General features: G+C 36.8%; 1 protein-coding gene and 1 non-coding gene across 2 annotated transcripts; both read right to left on the bottom strand.

Moving 5' to 3' along the window:
• Positions 1–327: 327 nt before the first annotated feature.
• On the bottom strand, positions 328–400 carry TRNAK-CUU (transfer RNA lysine (anticodon CUU)). The gene has a single exon. It is a non-coding gene; the product is annotated as a tRNA-Lys (tRNA).
• A 3,963-nt stretch (positions 401–4,363) lies between these two features.
• On the bottom strand, positions 4,364–10,316 carry LOC133877964 (uncharacterized). The gene is made up of 9 exons (XM_062316428.1): positions 10,214–10,316; positions 10,050–10,120; positions 9,721–9,930; positions 8,411–8,466; positions 7,416–8,317; positions 6,461–6,659; positions 6,172–6,357; positions 5,645–6,021; positions 4,364–4,925 (listed from the first exon to the last, which is right to left on the bottom strand). Exons 3-9 carry the CDS (start codon positions 9,906–9,908, stop codon positions 4,785–4,787), a joined length of 2,049 nt encoding a protein of 682 aa, XP_062172412.1. The 5' UTR covers positions 9,909–9,930; positions 10,050–10,120; positions 10,214–10,316; the 3' UTR covers positions 4,364–4,784.
• Positions 10,317–11,161: the final 845 nt, after the last annotated feature.

The following is an 11,161-nucleotide window of genomic DNA, read 5'->3' as shown; positions in this document are numbered from 1 at the left end:
AAAAGGTATAAACAATAAAGATATTTACTTTATATTAATGAATAAATTAATAAAATAGTTTGTGAAAAAGTTTTAGTTCGCTCAAAAAGAAAATTTAACCAAACTTAAATATTTAATCTAGATTGATAATGAGCTCAAACTCCACTCATAATATAAAAAAAATAAAATTAACAAAGTAAGTTTAAAACTTTAACGCTTCTTAGTTACAACCTTATGTGTTTGGAAATGTATTTCAAGCAATGTCTAATTAAGCATTGAATGGCAAATTGCAACATGCTTAAAAACCACGCACACGACAAATGTGACCTATATAACAACAGTAGAAGGCGCCCACCGTGGGGCTCAAACCCACGACCACAAGGTTAAGAGCCTTGCGCTCTACCAACTAAGATAGACGGGCAGCTTGTTGAACTCAATTGTCAACCTTTTAATTATCTAATATAAGGGTAATTACCTTTTTTCCCCATAAACTATTAGTTATTGTCAATATACCCCCATGAACTGACACTCTCACTATAAAAGAGCATCGAATTACCATTTACTTACCAAAGGCCTCTTTCCGTTAGTCAACTTCGTAAAAAACTTGAAATGACTCAAATACCCTAACTTTATAATCAAAATTTACATATAATACCTTCAAAATAAAAAATAAAAATAAAAAAATAAAATAAAAATAAAAAAAAGGAAGAAGAAGAAGAAGAAGAAAGGGGGTGGCTGCCAAACTGGGGGTGGCCGCGCGGCCACCACCAGGTTCGAAGGTGGCAGCAAGCCATGGTGGTTCAAAGGCCACCCAAGCTTGCATTTGGAGTGGCTTTGGGCAACCCAAAGCAAGTTCAAGGGGGCTACGCGGCCACCCTCAGGTTCGGAGGTGGCCGCGAGCCACCCTAGAGATAGCTCCGGTCACCTCTAGAGGTGGCTCGAAGGCTCGCAAGCCACCCCCTTCCCCTAAGGAGGTGGCCGCTTTTCCTTTTCTTTTCTTTTTTCTTTTATATATATATATATATATATATATATATATATTTGTATTTTTAGGTTTGATATTTTTTATTAAATTATTGTTTGAGAGTATTTCTGCCTTTAAACGAAATTTAACGTCTAAAAATAGAATATTCCACCCAATTTAACGAGATAACCTAACAACGAGGGGTTATGGTAAATAAATGATAATTCGATGCTCTTTTACGGTGAGAGTGTCAGTTCATGAGACATATTGACAATGGCTAGTAGTTCATGCCCACTTTTACTAAAAAAATGGAATCCTCGTCCGGGTTAAAATATAATTTCCCAATATACTGTCAGAAAGCTATGAAAATCTCTTAAAAATATTGCACTTTGCACCGGGACTAAATCCCAATTATATCAAATTAGGAGTGGAAAGGCAGTTATTTTATTTTTATAATCCCCACTGCCCCGCCTTAGGCAATTAGCGGTTATAAAAATAATCGTCATTTAACGTTTATTTAAAGCTATAACCGCACAACATTTTGGACCTATTTTTGCATCTTGAGCCATCATTGAAACTCTTTTTTGGGCTTATTTTAAGGCCTCGTTTGGTTTGCGGATTAGACCCATGGAAAGGAATAACTATTCCTACTAGGGGTGGGCATGGGGCGGGGTGGGGCGGGTTTCCGCATTTTTTGGCCCCGCCCCGCACCTTTGCGGGTTGGAAATTTCCAACCCGCAAACCACACTTATTAAAGAGTAACCGTGCGGGGCGGTTCACTGCGGGGAGGGTTCGCGCGGGGCGAGGCGGGTATTTTGAGTGGCATTTACGTAATTTTGATTTTATTTTGTAAAAAATAAGAAATTCAAAAAAAATACTGATTTTTTAAATAAAAAATTAAATTCATATTTCCATTCAAAAACATTTTTCATGGATTAGCCTTTTAAACTAAAAATCCTATTAATTATAAGATAAAATTCTAAGAAACATGATTTATATTTTCTCCCATCAACAAAGCATAATGAATAAATGACAAGAATAAAAAGCTATAATATTTCACTATTCTATGTCATCAATTTTCTTGTCTTTTCCAAAAGTAATGAAAAGATTATTTCAAATAACAATACAATAAAAATGTATACACTTTAACATCCCATGAAATTGAACCATAAAAATTGTATTTCTCACACAATAAAATGAGTCCACTAGTTAGTAAACAACTAAACATGCAAAAATATAACAGTCCATTGGTTAGTAAACATGCAAAAATATAATAGTGAACCAAAACAATTTAAAACAAAAGGAAAAAATGAAGAAGATGAAGAGAAAGAGAGAGATTCCCTCTTCTAGCCTTCTAGTTTTCTTTCTTTCCCTTTTTTTTTTTTTTTTTTTTTTTTTTTTTTCCTCCTCCTTTGTGCGGGGTGGGGCGGGGCGGGGACCCGGGTTTTTTAAAAGTCTAAACCCGCAACCCGCCCCGCATAAATTTCTCAAATTAGGATCCTAACCCGCAAAAAATCTCGAAAATCCGGTCTTCTGCGGGGCAGGGTGGGGCAGGTGCTGCGGGGCGGGGCGGGTGCTGCGGGTTTTGCACACCCCTAATTCCTACTGAATAGCTATTCCTTTGTTTGGTTGTATATTATTTAAGGGAATAGTTATTCCCATGGAATAGCTATTCCCTTACGAAAAGGAATAGGTATTCCACTCAAAAAGGAGTGGAATACCTATTCCTTTCCTGTGTGAATAAATAAAATTCGTCTTTTGCCCAAAAACCCCAACCCTCTCAACATCCAAGTCTCTTATCCCCCTCTCTCTCTGTGTTTCTCAACTCATGGTGTATTTGGATACAAAATTTTGAAAATAAAATATAATTCTGATTCTACTTTTTTCAAAAATAAATCATATTTTATTCAACTTTTTCAAAAACAAAACATATTTTATTCAACTTTTTATAAACAAATCATATTTTATTCAATTTTTTTTTTTTTCTAAAAAGTCAAATCTCAAAATTCGCAAACAGAATAAGAATTTAATTCTGATTTTAATAATTCATTACTCAAATGCACCATCAGTATCTCTCTCCATCTCTGCAATTATATTCTCATCCCCCTCTCTCTGTTTCTCAACCCAACTTAATTTGTTGTGGGTTAGTCTTTTTTTTTTTTTTTTCCTCCTATGATTTAGCCTACAGAATGCACTTAGACGTAGCAAAATGAGTACCTCTTAATATCGGGAGGACTCCAATTGCCTGACGGAGGTTTGAGAAAAACTTTATAAGCAAAGAACGAATGTTTGTTGCTGAAAAACAAATAAAAAATAATAAAATAAAAAGGGCTTTGCAGATGATTTATTTTTTTATGATGATTATGTTTTTTTTTTTTTTTTTTTCTTATAAATCATTTTACTTTATAAGCAAAGAATGAATGTTTGTTGCTGGAAAACAAATAAAAAAGAATAAAATAAAAAGGGCTTTGCAGATGATCTATTTTTTTTCTTTTTATTTTTTTATGATGGTGATATGATGATTATATGTGTGTGTGTGTGTTTTTTTTTTCCTTACAAATCATTTTGTAGCATAATTGTATATGAAAAAAAAAAAAAAAAAAAAGGGCCATGAACTCTATGAAATTAAAAAATAAAATAATAAAAAAAAATAATAAAAAAAAAACAAAACAAAACAAAATAAAAAGGTCATAGTATGATTGTTTATGTTTCTAAAATAAAGAAAAAAAATGTCCTTAAGAATATAAATTATATTTTTATTATAAGGGTATTTTAAGAAATTTGATTATAATATGATTCCATTCACCAATGTATTGCACTATACCAAACAAAAGAATACATATGCAATGTTCTATTCCACTGTTACAACCAAACAAAATAATAGGAATAGTTATTCCATTCCACCTTCATCTATTCTCAGGAATAGTTATTCCTTTTCCTAATGGAATAGACATTCCACAAACCAAACGAGGCCTAAATGTTTTGGGACTTTCTTTTTGGCCGAATGTTTGATGTCATTTAAAACTCCATATGAAATTACGTCATTTTGTGTGTGTCTATATATATATATATATAGGCCGTTAGTAACCGCATTTGCCTACCTCTAAAACCGCTAACAGCCCCGCCCTTGACAGTTTTTTTAAACTGCCTACAAAAATGATTAGGCAGCAATTATTAACCGCTTATCTTTTCACCCCTAATATCAAGGGGGCTTATAGGGACTACCCAATTGTATAATGGCATAGTTTTCTCAAGGTTCCTGAACACGAGGCTATGAACCCTGGCTTCCAATTTAAACACGGTTTTTTTTTTTTTTTTTTTTTTTTTTTTTTTTTTTTTTTTTTTTTTTTCTATTCATACAGGGAAGGCCGGAAGGGGAAAGGAAAAGGGGACAAATCACAAATATGGGCATTTAGAATATGAGCAAAGAATGTTGTTGTTGGGTGATTGCATGACACATTTCAACAAGGGGAAAATAAGTGAAATTTTAGGCTGAGAAATACAAGCAAATTTACTAAAATACAGAAACATAAACATGCCTAAATTTTTTTGTCAGAAGCCCTCTCACCTAAGGAATACAAATCGGCTAGAACCCCATATAACCTAAGTCAATCATCAATGGACTCGAAAGGGGGTGTTTCTAAGAATTATCTAACTCTGCAAGTCAGCTGTCTGAAACTTCAAATTTTCAAACAGTGCTCTTATCTCAGATGGGTTTCACTCAGTAAGCAAGTTCTAAAATGGAAAGCGCACTTTGGACACATATACATGAGTCCTTCGTAGCTTATGTCAGCACTAAGAATCTATGTCACAAGCAAAACGCAGCATCCCTAACAAGTACTCAGTCTTCCGTTTCCGAATCCAAAACCGGAAGGACGCTCAGGGCTGAAGAACTAAGATGCATACCTCGAACTATCCCTCCGTATCCAGTCTTAATCCTGTGGCACAAAAGCAAGATGGAATCCCAAAGCGCCGTTCTTCCCTGAAAATAAAGATCATAACAGATGTTATTTTGACTAAATCAACAATTTACATATACGGCGTACGCACATGCACACACATCTCATGAGAGGACAACGAAATGTCAAGGCGGACATGGCTTTGCTCTAATGGATGAGTAACAAGAAAATGGCTACTAAAAATGCTTACCCTATATGCATTAATAGATCCCTAATCCTAAATCAACCTTGCCAAAGGCACTTGGAAAATTTGGAAGCTTGTCTCATCCAATAAAGCAACCAGAAAATGCACCATATTTGGACATAGGTTCCTTTTGTTTAAATCATGCCCCGAGAAGACATAAAATGCAACCAAAAAATGCACTGAATATAAGATGGCCCTTATATACAATCCAATGCACCATATTGGGACTTTTTTTTTGATAAGTAGAGAATTTTATAAAAAGCGTAAAGGCGCCCCTAAGCATACAGGAAGTATACAAAAGGACACCAAAAAAGGAAAGAGAGGGGAAGGGGAAAAACACCCGAAAAACCCAAACAGAAGGAAACCCGGAAAACCCCTACAAAACCATATTGGGACATAGGTTCCTTTTGTTTAAATCATACCCCAAGAAGACATAAAATGCAACCAGAAAACAGGTCTTATTAGATATGTATTATACTTGCAATGAACCCGTATGAAAATGCAAAAGTACAGGACGTATTCAATGTGCTAAGAAAATATATCTTATTAACTACCAACCTGAAGAGAAAATTGCACCTTCTTATCCCAGTACAAGGCAAAAATTGGGGGACTTTGCCTTCCAAGAGCCAGTATAGACGCTCCTGGGTGAAGAGCAGAAGGTACACCAGAAATTACAGCAACATATTTCTCAGGAAACCTTTCTTTTGGAGGCAGAACTCCCAAGAATAAAGGGTTCTTGCTGGACTGGGCTCCAGCATAAGATGTAGGATCCACGTGTAGCATCCACTTAGGGTGCTCTAGGAAAGCACAAAATAGATACAAAAGCAACTGAGAATCAGTTGGAAGCTCCAGAGTCCACTTCTTGTTCTTTTTGTCATAAACTTCCCCACTTCCAAGATACTCATAATTTTTCAAGCAGGTTCCTCCAGCGAGCTCTAAGAAATTCCACATGCAAGTAATCTAAAGTTAGATTCAACAGACTAAACAGTTGCCACAAGATCAACTCCAGATTAGCATACCATATTTCAGATGTTTATGAGACCCGAGAAAGGTGATTAGTATTGAAAAATCAAAAGTCTAATTACCTCGGATTCGCTGTATAGTATAATCAGCTCGAACACCGCTTTGAGGCAGCAAACCTTTAACCCACTCTCCTTTCATCAAAGCATGAAGCCTCTGGTGTTCGGTGATAGCATCTACACACTCCTGCATAATAGGGATCAAGGGATTCTGTTGTGGGGGCTGTTGCAGATTGGCTAGAGGCAACTTGGCTGCATATGATGGGACACAAAACGTCAACTAGGATCTGTAAACAAAATCTCTCCAGTAAATGTCAAAATAAAATATATCATAATTGATGGTCAATCAGCCTACCCATGTACGTATCAATAGCCTGCAAAAGAGTGGCTCGTAATTGATGAAGAATTCCATCTTCATCTTGAGTAAATGCTGGTTGCCAATCCTTAGTCCTATCAATTGGAGACACGGTAGAAGGAGTTCCAGTAGTAGGTACATCACATCCTATTTGGCTGATTGTGATTGAAATGCCAAGTCTGGCAGCTGCTTGCATTACCTACAAATACAAGAATTTAAGTTAGTATATTAGATAGACATTTTAGAGAAACGTATGCTACTAATTATCTCAATAATTTCAACTCTTGGCAATACAAAAATTATTTTCTGCATGACTAGGCAATGTGGACCTTCATATGTCCTTACAACACGTGAATATTTTATTAAAGTAGATCTTTAAAATGCTTGTTGCTAGGTCAAATTTTTGGGTAACTAGGTGTATGCAATCTATTAACTCTTTGTTCCTGCAACCCAAGTCCCCCATCCTCCAAAGCATCAAATTCCCCAATTTTCTGATTGTTTCAAGTCAAATCCAAACTGTGCCAACTTTTAAACTTATATATCTTACCACTACTAAGCAAAGTTGAAAAATACTCATATCAAGCAGAGTTTTTTCTGAGTATAATAAGGGTTTTTCAAAATTATAGTGTCACGTTATAGTGAAAACGTATGCTTCTTTGTTCCATCTAAACTCAAGTACACGTCCTCATTGAAAACTCATAATTGAATACTGTCGCCTTTTGCATATGCCACTCAAGGAGTTCTAGATTTCAATTTAGGAAGGATAATTCCCAAGTTCCACATTTTTAACATAAACAAACTGTGACCATGATAAAAACCAATTAAAGACAACATGGTCACGAGTATTTATTGAGAACATTATACTTTATTATCAAAGAAAAAATAGCCAAAGAAATGAAAATAGAAGCATGAGGAGCAGGAGGAGGTGATGATATCGATGAAAGTGATAATTGACCTGAATATGACTGGTTTCAATCTTTGTAAGAAGAGGATTAAGCAAAACCGAAGAAAACCATTGCCTGAGGCGGTCACGCCATTGCTCAATTTGAGGATAGATGCCCAAATGCTCAAAAGCTTCAATAGCTTCTTCCATGGACATAGGTGGAGGAAGCTCACCTTCTCCTTTCTTGGGGGGAGTGCTAAACTTCTGGGAACCTGGAGACATCCTCACAGGCCTCAATGGAGTACTTCTAGTAGTTCCAGAGGTATTAGCTGAACTAGTAACAGTATTTGGACTAACTATGCCAAAACCACTAATGGTGGGGGGTGGAGTTGCCAGTTTCCCAGCTGATTCCGTGATTTTCTCATCTACTTCTGCCAAGAATTGTTCAAGCTTTTCTTCTGATGTTATCTCTTTTCCAGAGGAAGCTCGCTTGTTTGACCAAGGGGTTGAGACCATTGAATCCACCCCAGGTGAACTTTGAACAGAAGGCAATTGTGAAACAGCACCAGGGATGAGATATAAAGAGGACGAAGAACTCGGTGATTTGGACGAGGTGCTGACAGCACGCCTCCTACTTCCCCCACTGGAGTTTGATATATCCACACTGGTTCTAGATGAACGATTTGGACTGGTCATTGGAGGATGAAGTGGAACAAGGACATCTGAGTGTGGTCTAGACTTGGGAGGTTTCTTCGAGGACTCCGATGCGACTTGTTCAACCTTTGGTTTCATTCCCAAAAGTCCTAGTTGACGATTCGTAAGAAATGTTTGATCCTTATTTTCTTTACTGGAAGATAGAACGGACACTCCAGCGACATTTCTTGCTCTACGCAGAGAGATGGCTTTGAAGAGGGAAAATATAGTTCCAAAAAACACTAAGCCCACTATTGTCTGTAGTGCCTTGGCAATCAAATCTGAAGGACAAATGCAAGATTTTCAAAAATAGTTATGCCAATCAGAGAATTTGTTTAGCCAAACTAAGATATGTGAATTGTATTTAAGCTTACATGCTGTTTCCTGGGGCAGACTTTTGAACTTTAAATTGTCAATGAACCCATTTTCCCTTCAACAAGTCAATGGAAGATAATTAAGCACGTGAAATACAAAATCAAAACCCATGGACATAACTAAGATCGAAAGTACAGTATTCTAGTTTGAAATTCTCCTACTTCATGAGAAAATTACATGGATAATCAAACCCTTGAATCTATGTTCCTTATAATAGATAAACTCAATTAGATTCAGCACAAAGTTGCTTAAATTAGGTCTTAGCAACTGAAAGGCAAAAACTACGAAAGTGCATATAACCTATTCACAATTACTCGAGAAACCAAACAAAAGGAGACCCTCCATTAGGTATTTTCTTTTTTTATATGGGATTGAACCTGTGACCTTATCCTCTATCCTTGTTTTATAGGTGCTAAGAAATTCTACAATAACAACAAGATATGAAACTCCAAGCCATTCTTCTCCATTTCTTACTTCCTTAAGAATGAATAACCCGACTATGCTAAAACTAATAGTTTAATTAGACTCAAATGAGCATAGATTTTTGTTTCCACACATCCCAAATAATGAGATAAACATAACTCAAAATTTCAAATTTCCTATATTTTCCTTCCAAGCAGACTTAGCCATCAACCATAGGGAGCACATTCAAAAGTTTCAAAAACAAAGTACTCACTTAGAACCCCCACAAAACCCTACGGCATTCACTGATTCACATTATTGAGACACTTTCTTACCTCCTCTTTTTTTTGGATGAATTACTTTTTTATAGACACAAACAAAGAGTACAAGTCTCACAAGCAAAGCTAGAGACAACAAAACAAAGCTATTTTATACAACCTCACCCCTGTCTACAATCTCAATCTTCTGAGAAAGTAAACAACCTCTCAACTAAAAATACAAGAAAGCCCAACCCAGAAAACTATACAACGAAACAAAATTCCACAGCAAACTTAACAAACAAATTACCATCAACCAGACCAGCCACAATTCATTTACTTCCTTAACCCCTCAAAGCAACAATTCATTTAAATTCTAGTTCTAAAAGTAACCCAAGCAAGTTTCCTACAAATTTAATTCGAACATGCAAGATTTAGAACCATAAAAACCAAGTAAAAAGCTTCACTTTTCGAAGTTTATTGCTTCAATTTCAGCTCTTACAAGCACTGAAAACAAGTTTCAAACATAGTGTTATATCGTACGATTCCACTCATAGAATGAAAAAACTAAAAGCCAGGCAAGCTAAAGAAGAAGAAAAGAAAAACCTTAATTTTCAAGTATAATTACGAAGACAGGAAGCAAATTGTACCAGGAAACAAGGGTGAGAAGAGCGAAGGCGGAGGCGGAGGAGAAACAGAAGATGCAGAGAACGGTATACTTGGAAGGTTGAACACTTTTGGCGGTGAGGGCAGTGGAGAGAGCTGCGTTCTGGTACACCGAGAACTTGGAGGGCTTCGGTGGAGGCGAGCCCTTGTCTCTCGCGCCTCCCGATTCCATGACCGGTGAGTTCTAGGGTTTGCTGGGAACAAAGAGAGAGTGAGAGATTGGTCTGTTACAGGTACTGAAAATCCTACAAATAAAGACTTGCCTTATGCATCAACATATCCAAAATAAGAAAGGAAGACTGAGAAAACCAACCCGTCAAAGAATCACAGACACCCAGAAAGGTAAGACCGATCGGGGTCGGCTGAGGGAGTGAGGCACAGATGCTGAGATGCAGAACAGATTCAACAGAATGCAGTGAGAAGGCTGAGAGTATCCTTACATGCAGAACACTGAGAACAGATTCAACAGAGCCAAACCTCAAACGGCGTTGTCGAGTGACTGAGTGTCGACTGTCGAGTGAAGTGATGCGGAATGGGAAAGCTCCAAAGGAAAACTGGAAAAGAATGAGAATCTGACGCCCAATCTAAAACCCTAATTTAGTAGTTTTCTTCTTTAATTTTTTTAAATCGTGAAAATTACACTTTACCCCCTTTAACATCTATGTATTGGCAATCTAACGCCCAATGTGCAATATTTAGTATATGACCCCATTGATGTTGTCTACTTATTCCACCGTGGACCTTCCGTCCATATACCCGTCATTTTAGACGGTAAACAGGTCACGTGCACTGCACGTGATCGTTTTACTCAATTTTCGTCACCAGAATGCCCCCGACCCCATCAAGCCTACACAACCCATATATGGCCAACACTTCTCGACCATTTTGGGACCTTGGCTCATTTTTTTTTTTTTTTGTCTTCTCCCACACCGAAGGATTGCAGAAATTAAGGTTTCGAACACATCTTCTTGCCGATGATCCAACCGTCGGGCACTGCTTCTTCAAAGTCGGATTCTTCAAGAAGTGGGGCAACATCTGCAATGAAGGCACTCTGTTATTGCGAGCGTCTGGCTTGTGTGTTAACCTCATACATCGAACGAAATTTCGGTAGGAGGTTTCGAAAATACGGGAATTACAAGGTATAAGTCGAAAACTCTCATTAACTGTAATTTGTATGATGGGTATGTTGCAGATTTCCATTATTTTGAAAATTAGGGTTTAGGTCATGCCCATTGTTAAAGTGGGCAGTGTTCATGACTTTTAGATTTGAAAAATTAATTCCCATTTATGGGTTTGCTTAATTTTGGAACAATGTAAAGCAATTCTTTCACGAGTTTTTGTCTAAAGGAAACAAAAATTCAAATACGCACACAAGGTGTATGATAAAATACCTCAACCAATATGCCAAATTATGGGAGGCTTGGT

This window comes from Alnus glutinosa, chromosome 9 (assembly GCF_958979055.1).
Source record: "Alnus glutinosa chromosome 9, dhAlnGlut1.1, whole genome shotgun sequence".
Classification (NCBI taxonomy): Eukaryota; Viridiplantae; Streptophyta; class Magnoliopsida; order Fagales; family Betulaceae; genus Alnus; species Alnus glutinosa.
The sequence above is the reverse complement of the archived record's forward strand: the minus strand, read 5'-3'. Positions and strand labels throughout refer to the sequence as shown.